Here is a 15,550-nt window from a genome sequence, read left to right on the forward strand (position 1 = left end):
TGCCTATGTGAAACTCAAACCTCAGCTACGAAGGGATGGGAGATGCCCTACCAGATTTCTGGAGCCGTTCTACATTACTTGCTCCTTGCAAGTGTACATTCAAGCGAACTCCAAACTCCAGCTGCTTGAGCCACTATGAACTCTGGCCTCTATCTTATCACTCAGTAGACTGTCTGGGCCTCCAGCAGTATTGTACAGGCTGTGAGCGTCAGCTATCAGGAGGCTCACCTTAAAATAAATACACTCTCACAAGGGCTGCAGTTTGTGCTGCCTCTATTTATGTTCCTAAAAACAGTTCACATAATTTGTGCACTTTTATTACTGTTACTGTGAAAGAGCTTTTGTTATACCTGTAACTTCATGATAGCCCAAAGTAGCTCTGTAAGTGTTTCATTTTCCACTTAATCTCTAGTATCAAAAACAATATCAGGGGTCGGGGATTTAGTTCAGCAGTTTGGTGGCCTGCCTTGACCCCGGTACCACCCCCCGCCCCCAAAAAAAAGGTATCAGGCTGGGGATTTAGTTTAGTGGTTCCAGTGCCTCCAGTGCCTGCCTCACAAGTGCAGAGACATGAGTTCGATCCCCAGTACTAAACACACACACACACACACACACACACACACACTCTCACACACAAAAACAATATCATAAACTTCTTATTCTTCATTTTGCTGGGCTCCTTGAATTCAGGTCATACTCTTCAATGCTATGAATTGAATTATTTCAGAAATCCTCCCTTTTCTTTATTCTTTCTTTCTGGAACGCCTGTATTTTGGGGTTTATTTTTTTATTTTTAAAGTTATTTAACTCTATTCCCTATTTTCATGCTACTTTTTTTTCCTTTCCTTCGATTTTATAAAATCTTCCCTATATATCTTGTCTTTTCTTTTAACTTCTGGGAGATTTCTTCAAAGTTGGCTTTTAAATCTAGCAATGATTTTTAAAATTTTCAGACCTCATATTTAATTTTTAAAATCTATTTGTTATTCTCTGAATGTTCCTTTCCTAGAGAAATCTTTTATTTCTTGTATATTATGCTATCTCTGAAATCATTAAGGATATTCCTATATTAAATACATGTTTTCTAATGTAACATTTTTATTCTTTAAGTGATTTTTACCATGTTTTGCAATTTTCTTTATGATTACTCTATCACTTAATATACACATTTTAAATTGTCATGATTTATTTCAAACATACCCTATCTTAATTCTCCTAAGGTATGGAAACATTATTTCCATGCAACTCTGGTCTCCTTTCTCCATTATGTGCTACTAATATATACGTTCACTTTATATTACAAATCCAAAATCCATTGTTACTTATTATTTATATAATTTTATGTAATGCAAAGACTAAAAGAAAAACAAGACAATGTGTATGCTTAACAAGTATATTCTACTAAATTTATTAAACATTTCTGATTCACTTCATTACTGTAGTTTTGAGTTAACATATGGTCTCAATTCTTTATTGTACTAAAACTTTGCATCTACTACCTGCTTTGTGATGTTATTTTCAAGTAGATTGTATTTCTATGTCAAGGCTCAACGATATACTTGCAAATATATATTTTACAGTTGTCATGAATCAGTTAAGAGGAACATATATATCTATCTACATGTTTATAATATACATATATTCATAATTTCCTCTACCCAACGTCCTTTTTTAATTTTTTAATCCTATTTGCTTTCAGCCTGAAGAATTTCATTTATAAATGGGATCTGATATCAAGAAACTATGTTTTTTGAATCTGGGAATATTTTCTGTCTAAATTTTGGCAATGTTTGTCCTGAATATCAGATTCCATTTTGAAATGTCATTTTTCTTTCAGCACTTTGAATACATTATCCCACTACCTTCTAGACTACATTGCTTCTGATAAGTCAGCTAAAAATCTTATTATGATTCCTTCTTATGGATCAATCCCTTTTCTAGTTTCTCAATTTTGGGTTTGCTCTTAGTATCTACCTTTCAGTAATTTGACTACAATATGTCTGGTTATTAAAGTTTGTATTTATCCCAATTGGTGCTAACTGAATTTCATTGATTAATGGATTTTCTTCAAGTATGTGTTTCACCTATTATTCCCTTGAATTTATTTTCTGTTTTCTCTTCCTTTTCCTGATACTCTCATCATATATATATATGTTGATGTAGTTAATGGTGTCACAGATTTTCCTGTGTCTCTTAATTTTTCTTCAATATTTTTCTATTTATCTGGGTTACATTAGCTATTGTTCTAGTTTTCAAATTCATTATTCCTTTTGGCAGTTCAACTGCATGATTGAACCTCAGCTAGCAAATTTTTTATTTCAGTTGTAATAATTTCATATTAGAATTTGTTCTCTTTTTATAATTAATATTGTCTATTACATTCCTTCATTTAATTAATTTCTTTTAATTCTGAGAACATGTTTATAAAGGCTGCCAAAAATTTCTGTTGACTATACCATCTATGCATAAGAAGTTTCTGTCACTCATTTTTAAAAATTTCATTGCATGTCTCATACTTTTTATTGAAACTTGGAAATTATAAATAATATATTGCATCCAGTCTTGACACTAATGCACAAGCCTGCCAACTTGTTTTTGTTGTTTCTTGCTGATTTACTTGTTTTGTGACTTTGCTAGGCTATTTCAGTGAAGCCTCTTTCCTTCTCAGTGTGAAGGCTCTGATGTTGCCCCTTACAAAATGCAGCAGGGGCTATGCATGATTTACCCTGGGGCAACAGTGGTTTTATCAGGGCTCTTTTCACCATTTATTTCCTTAATCTTCATGATAAACAGTCCACCACTGTTGGTATCACAATGGAGTTGTGAGTAACTTTAATTGCCACTGATCTATTATTTTCAGTAGTATTTCGCAGCATCACCTGTCCCAACAGTATGAACCAATCCATTACAGGCCATTTTACAGTGGTATTCTGTGAAGCCGGTTTTGGAAACCTGATCTAACTTGAGGAGGGCTCTTTCCAGAATTGGTAAACCAGCTGTGCAATAGTTTATTTTACTGCCTCAATGCAGTTACTATTATTTTTAAAAGTTGTTTACCACCAAAATTTCTCCCATATTCTGTTTTCAACGAAGTTACTTCCTTTGAGAAAGCTTCAAAGACCTTTGTTCTCATAACTTGCCTCTCCACTTGGCAGTACCTCCGTGTCATTAGTCCAGTGCTAGTGACAGGGATGGTGTCTGCTCATCTCAGACTGACGTGCTCACTTTATTGTCAGAACGCTGAGTAGGAGAGGCAATTCTAGTTCTCTTAACTTGTATTTTTTTCATTGGGGCCTCTGCCCAAAAAACAAACTCCAATGAGAAAAGCGGAATGGACTATGACTAACATGTTACAAACTGGCTATCATTTAGTAAATGTTTACTAATTTGCTGTATACTCCAACAGCCTTCAACAGTTGTTTTAAATAACTTCCACAAGCTGTGGTTGTTTATGAGGGAGAAGATCCACAGAGTCCTTCATGTCAGCATTCTGGACTCATCCTCGCTTCATGGATAGTTTTAAACAGCTCTGTTGCCTGAACTTTCCGATTTCGTTCTCTTTAGCTAGAATCTTTCTAGCACCAGACGCAACATGAACTGCATTCTAGTATTTAAGAGTAATAGAGCAAAAAGGGTTCACTGGAATTTCTGGGTGCACATATGAAGAGTGGTTTTTATATAAGATAATCAAGTTAAGATGCAAGTATTTTCCAGGGGAATTCATAAATATGTTTATCTCTAGGTCTGTTCTGTTGTCAATCAAGATTCTGAGATGATTCCTCCAATCTCTTCAGTGGAGGGTATAACACTGGCAGTCAGAGGTAGCAAAAAGGAGTGGCTAGCTGGGTCATCGATGTTCATTCTCCCTTTCAAGTGTGGTATCTTAGTCATCATCATCAGTAAGCTTTAGTCTTTTTCCAGTGAGATAGAGGGCTAGTAATTAACAGAGATAGTTATGGGATAGGGAAATCAATGGTACCTTTGAAAATTTTTAAGAGCCACTCTTCCATTTTACAATATCTATCTCACAACTGTAGCTTCAGAGATGCATTGCACTAATTAATATCTAACATTCCTGAATTCTTTTGTTTCACTTCTACCTGCTTTTGGTTTCATTTTACATGTGTCACATGATATTTTGAAATATGTATAAATTCTAGAATGGCTCAACTGAATATATATATATATATCCTTTATCTACTCAGCATTGATAGACAATTAGGTTGTTCCCATTTATTGGGTATTGAAAATAGTGCTACACTGAACCTGAGAATGCAGATATCTCTTTGACCTGTTGATTTTATTTTCCTGTGACATATCCTAAAGAGTGGGACTGCTGGATCATGTGGTAGGTAGTTCCATTGTTAGATTTTAGGGGAATCTCTATACTGTTTTCTATAATGATTTTAAACTTTACATTCCCACGAACAGTGTATGTTTCTCTTGTCCATGTCCTCATCAGCAGTTTCTAAAAAGATATTTTTGATAATAATCATTCCTACTGGGATAAGGTAGTATCTCATTTTGGTTATGATTTACATTTCTCTGATGATTAGTGTGGTTGAACACTTTTATATACCATATATTTATATGTCTTCTTTAGAGAAATGTTAGAATAAGTCCTACACTCACTTTTTTTAACACTCACTTTTTAATGAGACTTTATTTTCTAGATATTGAATTGTAGAAATTCCTTTTATATTTTGGATAGTAACTTTTCAAAGATACAGGACGAGCAAATATTTTAAAAATTCTATAATTTTTCTTTTTCACTCTGTTGAATGTTGTCTTGGTTGTGCTAACTGAGCAAGGTGAATTTATGAGTGTTACCTAGGCTATGCTAATTTTGACCCCATTTCCTGAATCTACAAAGAATAATGCATATCATTATTGAAAGGTGTCTGCTTACTATGATGAAAAATAAGTTCCTTTCTTATCAATAGGTACTTCCATAAAATTTACCAACTCTTGCTTCATTAACAAATATAAAAATTCATTATGAAATATTACATATTTGCCTACGTGCGATTAAGAAGAATCCCTAGGAAAAAGTTAATAGTTCACAATATTATGCACATTTTAAAGTCTTCAGATAATTTATTCCAAATTGTTATGTAATTTATAATGTCCTGCTGTTTTCAAGCTATCTTTGCCTACCTTTTCCATTAGCCAGATTCAATGATATTTTTATTCTGAATATTACAATATGAACAAAATATTTGTTGAACCTTTCTCAGTATCTCAAATATTTTATCACATCAGCCCATTGCACTTGTTTTGGTAGAATTTTATTTGCTATAAATGGAAATTAAAGATAAATCTTCCACTATACATTAGTAATGGTCCCAGTCTATAGGAGATTAAAAGCAATTAGAAAAGAATTACCAAGTTCTTCATCTTATAGTACAAATCTTAAATTGAGGATTTTTGGATGAACACATATTTAGGAAGGAGACTATTATTTGCTTTCACAAATGTATTTTGACTAAAATATTCACTTACATTTCAATTAAAGAAAGTAGATTAGCCATGGTTCTCATATGTTTAGCAGGTAATTTGGGGCTTGAAACTTAAAATATATACTTATTCAAATTTTACTTGATATGCAGTATAATTTTAAGTGATATTTTCAAATAAAGAAGGCATCTATATTATCACATTTTTCTTTTATAATGTATTCACAATAAACAATATTTGAATGGCTTATCAAAGTCATAAGGTGAATTTTATCCACTACGTTCTATTATATTTTTGCTAACTTAATGATATGGAACCACCTACATATATAAAACAGGGCCAGTCTTAAACATCAATGTTATGAGAATGTGCCATGGGCTAACTGTGAAGGAAGTCAGCTGGGGAATCCTACTATCTTTGTATGATGCTTATCAAAAACAGGTGAAAAGCTGTGAAACCCAAATTATTTTCCATGTGAAATTTCAGCAGTACTTTCATATAACCTAGGCAAAACACAAATTAAAATACATCGGAGCAAATAGAATCTGTATCAACTCCAAAAAGAATGGAATATATTAAAGGAAAGAATAAAGATAATTAAGGGCTAAAAGGTATAATAGGTAATGTGAAATAGGAAGAAAAGGTGCAAAGGGAAAAAAAAAGTGGGAGAGGTGGGGACAAGAAGGGAATGGAATTAATATGAGAAAATGAAAAACTGGAAACAAACTCTATGTAGATAGGAAGGGGTGGAGGAGTGGAAGGGAGGGCACGGGAATAGGGGAAAATAAGAAAAAATAAGAACCAAGATGGATTATGTAAAGGTTCAAATTTCCAATGATGAATGTCATTATATTGCATACCTTAAATATACCAATAAAACTAATTTTAAAAAAGAATATAAAGACAATTTAGTTCATAAATATTTCACTTTAATTTTAAGCCTTAATTCTACTCAAAATTATTGTTTAACACCTGACATCAGTTAGTTTAGCTATTATTGAGAAAAAGTACATAAAAAGGCACTAGTGAGGATGTGGAAAAATTGAAACCTTGTGCAAAGTAGGTGAATATGAAATGGTTCAGATATTATGGAAAACTATGCAGTATTTCTCAAAAATACAAAACAGCATAAATAGACATACTACCCAGGAATTCCACTTTCAAGTACCTGTCCCAAAGAATCAAAAGCAAAGGTCTTGAAGAGATATTTAGACACTCACACTCACTCCCAATAGTGTAAACCTGGAAACAACCCATGTTTCCATCACTGACAAAGGGATAAAAGTATGACATATACATACATTGGAGTGTATTCAGCTTTATGAAGGAAATTTTACTGTGTGCTACATGAATGAAATGGGGGAAGATAATAGGTTAAATATGCCATTTCAAGTGTGGTGGCACATACCTGTAATTCCAGCAATTCAGGAGGCTGAGGATTCCAAGTTTGAGGCCAGGCTGGGCAATTTAGAAAGATGTTGTCTCAAAATGAACGAGAAAAAGTAGTTGTAGATGTAGCTCAGTGGCACAGCATTTATCCACCAAGGGCAAGGCCCTGGGTTTAATTTCTATTACGGAAAAAAGAAAAAAAGAAAAAAAGAGAAAGTTATATGAGCCATTCACAAAAAGACAAAATACTATAAGATTTTGTATATACAGAAATTGATAATTGTGAAGGGCCAGGGAAAGAGTCAATGCAGCATTGGTGAATGGGTACGGATTTGTAGATGTGCAAGATAGAGTTGCGTAGATTGGCTGCACAACAATGTGAATGTTATGGTTTGTATCTGCTTTGTGATATCCAGACACAAAGCCTCAGGTGGTCATAAGTGGGGCTTTTCAGAGGTGTGTGATGCTGTGATTAAGGGTGAGTGATTATTACATCAGTTCACTGATTGGTTTGGAACTGCCCTAATGCCACTAGCCTAGATAGAGTATAAAAGGATCAGAAAAAAGCTGCTAAGGTCCTTTGCTTGCTTTGTTCTTTCTACCTACTATGAACTGTTTCTCCTCTGTGGTGTGTGTCTGCCATGACACCCTTCCTCGAAGCCAAATGGTTATGGACTACAACTTCTACAAACTGTGAGCTAAATAAACTTTTATCCTTTAAATTTGAGTGTCAGGTACTCTGTCTCACCGATGAGAGAAAAGTAACTAAGACAGTAAATATAATTAACACGACTGACATACATACATACATACACACACACACGTATACACATTTTAAAATTGGTAAACAGTAAATTTTGTGTGAAGTGCATTTTACTAAAATCAGAATAAAAAGTTAAAATTACTGTTCATGTTTAGTGTGCACTATGAAGTGAAAAATATATTAGTCAATACTGAAACACAAAAACATAATTCCTTCCCCCAAAATGTTGAGAATAAAAAGACAAAGAAGTGATATATGTGTATTTGTGGGAAATGACATACATATCACTGAACTTTTGAGGAAATAAGAATGACCAAGAACTATCAAGTTATTTGAGAATTTTTTAGTAGTAACTATGCAACTATAAGCAATTTCTTAACTTCCCCATTTTTATTTTCTCATGAGGATAAATGAGAATGACCTCTGTCAAGATCTTTAAAGATTAAAGGAAGTAATATATGTAATGATGCAAGCAGTTTCTGGCATACAATTATCACATAAGAAGCAATGTCTACTACAACTTGTATTGTTCTTTTGTTATCATGACTATTGTTTTTCTTTGGTATCATCTTTGTTTGCACATTAAATCTTGATGTTTCTGCCTTTGTTTTTACTTGGCTATCACTGTCATCTTCCTATCTCCAGTCCCTCATTTCCCACCCAGGCAACTGGAATGTAGTCTTCACTTTTTATTGCTGTGTTTGAAGCTGCAGTTAGAGTTGCTGTGGTTATTTATTTACTTATTTATATAGAGTCTGGGACTTGCTGTGTTGCCAAGCTGGTCTTGAACTCCTGGGCTCAAGTGATCCTCCTGTTCCAACCTCCTGAGTGGCAGAGACTACAGGTGCATGCTGCTATGCCTGGCTATTTTTTTCTTTTCACTTGTAAGAATTTTGAATTTCCTAAAGAGCAGTTTAGATCATGTCACTCTTTTCTTTGAGAATCCTGAAAGCTTCCTTTGTGCAAAACAACATCCAAATACCGTGGCATGCTGTTCTGAGGCCCCCTAAGTTGAATCCTTCTTTGTTGCCACTTTTTTACTTCACTATGTGTGTGGTGCTCTCTGTTATCTTGCCATAATGGACTGCTTTCCATTTCCCTGGTAGTTAGTGCATTTTCACCATTCTGTGCATTTATACACAGCATTTCCTTGGGTTGAAATGCCCTTCTTCATCTTTTGAAATTACTTTTTATTCTACTTCAAATTTTACCTCTGCAGAGTTAATTGCTGAATAGCAATTTGTGTAGCAGTGCTAAACTTTATTCCCCTTAGTATTAACTTCCCCTTATCCAACGGCTACAATTTTTAAGTTTCTAAACTTGACCTTCTATTTCCACTGTGGTCCAACTCCTTCTAAGTCCATCTCTAACTGTTCCTTTACAACTATCACTGGTTGCAACACACGGCTTAGTCTTTTCTATTCTATTTCAGCCAAAAGTCATTCAATTACTCCATGCCTACTATGAGCCTGTCAATGATATGTCCCCCAAAATTACAGCCTTCAGAGATTATCCATAATTACAAAATTGGGTAATAACCTCACTATTCCTTGAACTCTGAGTCTTACAGGCAGCATTTAACTTGTGTTTATCATCTAAAAAATTATTTCTCAAGAACACAATCTTTTCCCAAATTCTAGCACTGTTCCACAAATAACAAATATTTGTTCAGATAGCTTTAGAGATGGAAGAACTTAAAGAAATCTCAGAAATCATTTTATCCTGTCACTTCATTTTACAGAAGATAACCTTGGTGGTCAGAACAAAGAAAGATACTGTCTAGGATAGCCTAGTTACAGAATGCAGAGAAAGAATTTCAGATTAAATTTTTTGGCTACTAAATATCTATTCAACTGATTTTGATTTAAATTTGTGAGACAGAATTTAAGATATTTAATGAAAGCACTTTTAGAAATTATTTCATTTGTTGGAATCCTGTTTTGTATAAAAATTTTTATTATATAAGATCTGATGACATTTTTGCTCAAGAGCAAAAATTATCTTTTTTTAAAATAAATAGAAAAATAAGAGACCCATTAAGTGAGATACTTGCAAGTTGCCACTTGGTCTTAAATTAAAAGCTGAAGAAACAGTCCTGTTAGAGGGGTGGGATCCCAGAACAAATTGGTACCCTCAACATTGAAGAGGCCAACAGAAGTATAAAAAGAATTGAAACTTTCTGGATGCAAAATTCAAGAGTTAAAATCTCACATAATTTCTAAATTGTAAGGGGCTCAGTCTTCAGGTAGGATTTTACACATTTTTTAGTTTTATCCATAGATGGTCCACTAGGTTCTCACAGTGGATTGTCTCTTCATGATGAAAGCAAGGAGAGGAAATAAGGCACTATTTTGAAATATGCCCAGAATACTTTTTTTAACAATGTCTGATTTAGAGAGATACTAACCAGACCTTAACCTTCAGTGGTTTTATCAGAACCTAAATGATTTGGAGGAAGAAAAAATATCTAATTTCTGTCAGCTCTAGCTTTTCACACGGACAGGGAAATACACAACTATAATGCACTGTGGCTACCCCTATTCCAGCTAATGTGTAGGGAGTCAACTGGGATACAATCCTATGTGATTCACAGTCCAGAGGCATAAGCTCACTACAAGAATGAGATCTAATCGTAGAACCAAAGAACAGTTCCCCTTCCGCACATCACACCACCACATACTCAAAAGTTTGATTATGGCAGTTCCTTTGACCTAGAATATCGTGGTTGGATATAAGAAAATCTTAAAAAACATACTAAAGTCATAAAACATAGTTTGAAGAGATAGTGCAAGCACCGTACCTAGACTCATATATATGGTTTTAGAATTATCAGACTTGATATGTAAAACAAATATTATTTAAATGCTGTGGTCTAATGATAAAGTAGTCTGTAAGAATAAAAATATAAGCAGAGACATGAAAATTTTAAGAAATACCCAAAGAGAAATATTAGAGGTCCAAAACACAAATAGAAAGGAAATATGTCTTTGATTGGGTTATTACAGATTCACATGGCTGAGGAAAAGAATCTCTAAAACGAATGCTATCTCAATAGAAACATACAAAATTAAGCAACAAAGGTAAACAAATGTCTAAACAAACACACACAGAAGTTGTAGAACTAAAGAAATAATACACAATGAGCTAGATCAAAAGAAGAGAAAAAGAGACAGAAAAAATACTTTAAAAAATAATTACTAGCCGGGTGTCGTGGTGCACGCCTATAATCCCAGCACTTGGGAGGCTGAGGCAGGAGGGTCGCTATGAGTTCGAGACCAGCCTGGGCTACATAGTGAGTTCCAGGTCAGTCTTAACTACCTAGTGAGACCCTGTCTCAAAAAACCAAAAAAAAAAAAAAATACTGAGAATTTCTCTGAAATTCATTTCAAATACCAAACTAGAGATCTAGGAAGCTCAGAGAACCCCAAATAGGATTAATATTGTAAAAAGAACCCACATCCCAGGTAAACCACATTTAACTATAAAAACCAAATATAAAGTGCTGAAAGTAGCCAGAGGTAAATGACACGTTCCATGTAGAGGAGAAAAGATGAAAATTATTCCTAATCCAGGAAAGCAATAAATTGTGGAATGAAATACTGAAAATATTGGGAATAAAACCTGTGTGTATGCACCTTTTTTCAAAGGGTTAATGATAACGGATATACAAGTTTGTACATATAAACAATGCACCACCTAAATTGTGCACTTACATATTTTACCATATTAAAAAATTCAACATACCGAAACTACTGAATTGTGCAATAAACTTGATGAATTGTATGGTATATGAAGTATATATCAAGAAATTCTTTGAAAACAAGAAACAAAATATTTTTTCAGATTTAGTATCAGTGCTATTGCAAAAATGAGAAATTGATATTTTGCTCTGTAACTTTTAAATTAACCTTATTTTCCTCTGTACATTAATTCTGACTGCTCTTTGACTCTTGTAGTCATCAGAAAAGATGCTTTTATATTTTATCCTACTTCATCTTTTGATTTGAAGATACAATGATGCTAATTGAAATATGACAATTTGGCTAGTCAGTAATTCTGACTTTCTTTTGGTAAATATAATTTTCCATAGTCAAAGGCAACACTCTTTCAACCAGAATCTTTAAATTTTTATTGTGTTAAAATGGAACTAGTTATAAAAGTTTGAATAAAACCTACATTAATGAACAAACAGGTACAAAAAAATTTCTATAATGAATCTTTATAACTCACAGAAGTTCCACTCACTATCCTTAGGTAGTCCAACTAGCTTTCTGAAGGACAAACAATGGTATCTCAACAATAGAAAAGGTGAAACTTATTCTTGGTCCAAAGGTCACAATCCACCTGATTAGTAGGGGTAAGAACAGAAGATTAATCGCACAAATATTATATCACACAGAAGTGCCTTAGAGTGACTCACTTGAGCAATTAAGTGCTGTTCACAAGTTACAGGATTTAGTCATGCTACGGGAGAGCATTTAAAAATAACTTCCCTGTATTTAAGAGAGAATCAACCTAAGTGCCTTTCAACTGAGGAGTAGATAAAAAAACATGTGGTATATATGCATGCTGGAATATTATTCAGCCATAAAGAAGAGGCTATATTGTCATTAGTGACAACACAGTTGAACCTGGAAGACATTAGGTAAAGTGAAATAAGCCTGGCACACAAATGCCACTTGTTCTCTTTCACAATGTAGAAAGTAACAAAAACAAAATTGAACCAATGGTAGAATAGTGAATACTAGAGATTTAATAGGCTATGGTTATAGTAGTGGAGGAAGGTATGTGTAAGTGAAGTCCTGTGGGGGTGTTTGTCTTTTAAGAAGACATTACAGGCTGGCATTTTTACTAGAATGATTTTTGCCTGAAAGATTACCATGCATGTACCTCAAATATTTTTGTCAAATTTTTAAACGAGGTAGTATCACAGTACATGTAGCACTGAAGGACAATAACTACATAAAATCAGAAAAGAGGCAAAAATGCTGCTTAGCAAAGAAAATTAAGTCATGTTTTCTTTCCATTTCTACTTTCCATGGTTTCTTACTTCTCTATGAAATAAGAGGGAATCTCACCCATTTCCATAGTGATACTTCTCCCAGAGACTATCACTGCATGGGCAGGAGCACCCTCTCATTTGTCTTATGCGCTCCAGTACAAAACTTGAAAATATCCTGAAGGCAGATACTCAATTAAATTTTGGATGATCTAAGTTCTTATACATTCTTGAACAACATAAGCAAATGTAAGCATAGATCATTTAAGTGTCCAAAAGGAAAAACTGAATCAAGTAAAGCAAACTAAGAACTAAGTAACTTTTACTTTTTTCCCCCTATCAGCTTGTACCAGTCAGTGCACCCTAGAGAAACAGATTAATATAAGATAGATAAACTTATCAGGATTTACAAGGTACGCTTACGAAGGCTACCTGCAGAGTCAGGTGTGGAGCAATGCATAACAACTGTCTGCATGCTGGAGGACCAAGTCAAAGTTTGAAAGCCTGGAGGTCACTGTAGAGTCCTGTGTGAGTATGTGTCAGGAGGCTGAATGGTCTGCTATGGAAGACTGAAGGGTCTGTGCTGGAAGGCAGATGAAGTTCTTCTAAGTTGAAGAAGTTAACTGAAGCCTCTTGAAACAGAATCAGGCCTTCCTTCTTCATCTCCCGTTTTATTCCATTCAGGCTACAAAAGCCTACTGGTTGGTATCACTCACACCAGGGTAGGTATTCTGTCTTCTGTAAAACCATTCACTCCCACCTAGAATTATGCTAATCCAATCAGCTGGGTGATTCTTTCCTATACAAGTTGATAGTTAACTAGCACACAGCTGAGCCCAAATATTTTACTGTGGAAATTTCTTATTTCCAAAGATATTCCTGCCCTGGTGGCATGTCATCTTAGTGTGGATCATCAATATAATCTCAGGAATTACAATTTGTGTTGCAAAATGAACCAATACCTTATCACTAAACCTGGTAAATGGCAATGAATGTTTGATCCACAACATTCATCGAATTACACTGTGAATCTAAATAAACATTATGTTGAAAAAAGCGCTCTTGAGTGATACAGGAAGAAAACTGTTCAAACATTATAGTCACGCATAACAACACAACAAAAACAAGGCTTAACAGGCATTTTAAATGACAAAGTGAAGAATCAGCCACATATACCACAAGGGTATAGAGACTAGCTTAGCCCTTGGGCTTGGACTGGCTTAAGCAGTACCTCCAGGATCGGCATCAACTTTGGCTTGGGTTTTCTCTTTCTCATCTCTCAAAGCCTTTTCATAATAGGGTACAAAGTCACTGATATTTGAAGAAATAATCTTGGCCAAAAACTGTAGGATTTTCAGCTTGCTGGTTTCGACATGCGCTCTGGAACCCCACTGGAACTGATAGCGTGGAGGATCACTGCCAGGAACCTGGCAGTACTCCAGGTATTTTTCCTGGACAAAATCTTCAGTAAGGAGCTTCTTGACATCTCCAAAGATGAAGCGCTTGCTCTTATCAGCGGCCCCTAAGGTGCTCAGGAATTCCCAGACATCTTCCTCAGTAGCACTGTAGCCGTGCAAGAAGAGGATGCCTAGGGTAGCTAGGAGAAGCCCAGTTTTGGGAAAGACACTGCTCATGTTATCACAGCTGAGCTCTAATACACTGGCCAGGGTGTAGGAACTACCGCCTGGCTTGAGTTCCTTCAATTCCAAGCCAAAGAACAGCTCCATGTGCCTAGAGGCCACCTTGAGGATTTCAGGGAACTGCTCTCGGAACCTCTTGTGGACAATCTTTAGCATTTCCCTCTTCAAAATGGGATCCTTCGTTTTATATTTGGACATCAGGTACTGCACCAATGCTTCTGCCTTCCTCACTACAATCTCCCTCTGTGAGCTCTCAGTGGAGGGTGGGGCCTTAGAGGAAGTATCCCTTTCTGGCCTCCTGCTCTTGGCACCTTTGCCTGATCTTTTGCGTGAAACAGCAGGAGCAGCAGCAGTGCTGGTGGGTGGTGTTTCTGGAGACTTTTGAGGAACGCCAGCAGGGTCTCCAGAAACAGGAGAGGGGCAGGAAAGGGACTTTCCTTCTTGTGCTGCAGGGGCCTGAGCATCCTGCAGACTTCGGGTCTGATCTCGAGCCTGGCGCCGTTTCTCTCGAGCACGGAGTTTACTCTTCTCTCCCCGGGGCATGATGGCTATCGTGAGGGACAGCAGGCAGAACTCTGAGTGGGACAACAGGTGACTCGTTGACCTAGAGTGGAAAAAAGGAGATCCTATGAGCACCTTCAGCAGGGACAGGCCATCTTGACCACAACCGAGGCCCCATTTTCTTGGTCACTGTGTCCCCTAAGAGCCCACAGAGGGTCAAGTCTTAGGCTGCAGCCAGTCAGTCCTGCTTACATCTTACTAGGCTGACAGCAGGCAGTGGCAGTGAAACCCATCTTCTGGTGTCTGAGGTATGTCAGTTTTCCAGTTTATCACAGCAACTCTTGGCACTGCCTGGGCCACTCCCTCCTGGTATTCTGAAACTGACAGCTCTAAGTTGCTAGAAATAGAAAAATGTGAAGAGGAGCTTTGGTGCATTACTCTGACAGAAGAAAGACAGTTCTGAGAATTCAGTGGAGTTGTGTCTAGCTTTGCACCACACTCACTTTTGTTCATTGGTAGTTACATGCTCAGACTAAAGGTCTTGTCTTCCTTAGAATTGGTTTGTTTGTTTTGGTACTGAGAATAGAACTTGGGACCTTGCAAGGCAGGCAGTAGAACCACTCAGCTAAATCCCTGGCCCTTCCTTAGAATTGGAAAGCAAAAAAAAAGAAATGAGGGTGAAGCAGCTCAACCTGGGCAACTTAATGAACACTGTCTCAAAAAAAAAAAAAAGACAAGCTGGAGATGTGTATCACTGAGAAAGCCCTGGATTCACTTTCAGGATGACAGAAGAGGAGGGGG

General features: G+C 35.9%; 1 protein-coding gene across 1 annotated transcript in view; it reads right to left on the minus strand.

Moving 5' to 3' along the window:
• Window positions 1-12,878: 12,878 nt before the first annotated feature.
• LOC104864938 (melanoma-associated antigen B1) overlaps window positions 12,879-15,550 on the minus strand; it is a 3,937-nt gene continuing 1,265 nt past the window's right edge. Inside the window, exon 2 of the mRNA XM_010628211.1 lies at window positions 12,879-14,852. Coding sequence (XP_010626513.1) covers window positions 13,829-14,791 — 963 coding nt within the window. The 5' untranslated portion in view covers window positions 14,792-14,852 and the 3' untranslated portion in view covers window positions 12,879-13,828. The remainder of the gene's footprint in view (window positions 14,853-15,550) is intronic.

This window comes from Fukomys damarensis, unplaced genomic scaffold (assembly GCF_012274545.1).
Source record: "Fukomys damarensis isolate Sample0158 unplaced genomic scaffold, DMR_v1.0_HiC HiC_scaffold_39, whole genome shotgun sequence".
NCBI classification, from domain to species: Eukaryota; Metazoa; Chordata; class Mammalia; order Rodentia; family Bathyergidae; genus Fukomys; species Fukomys damarensis.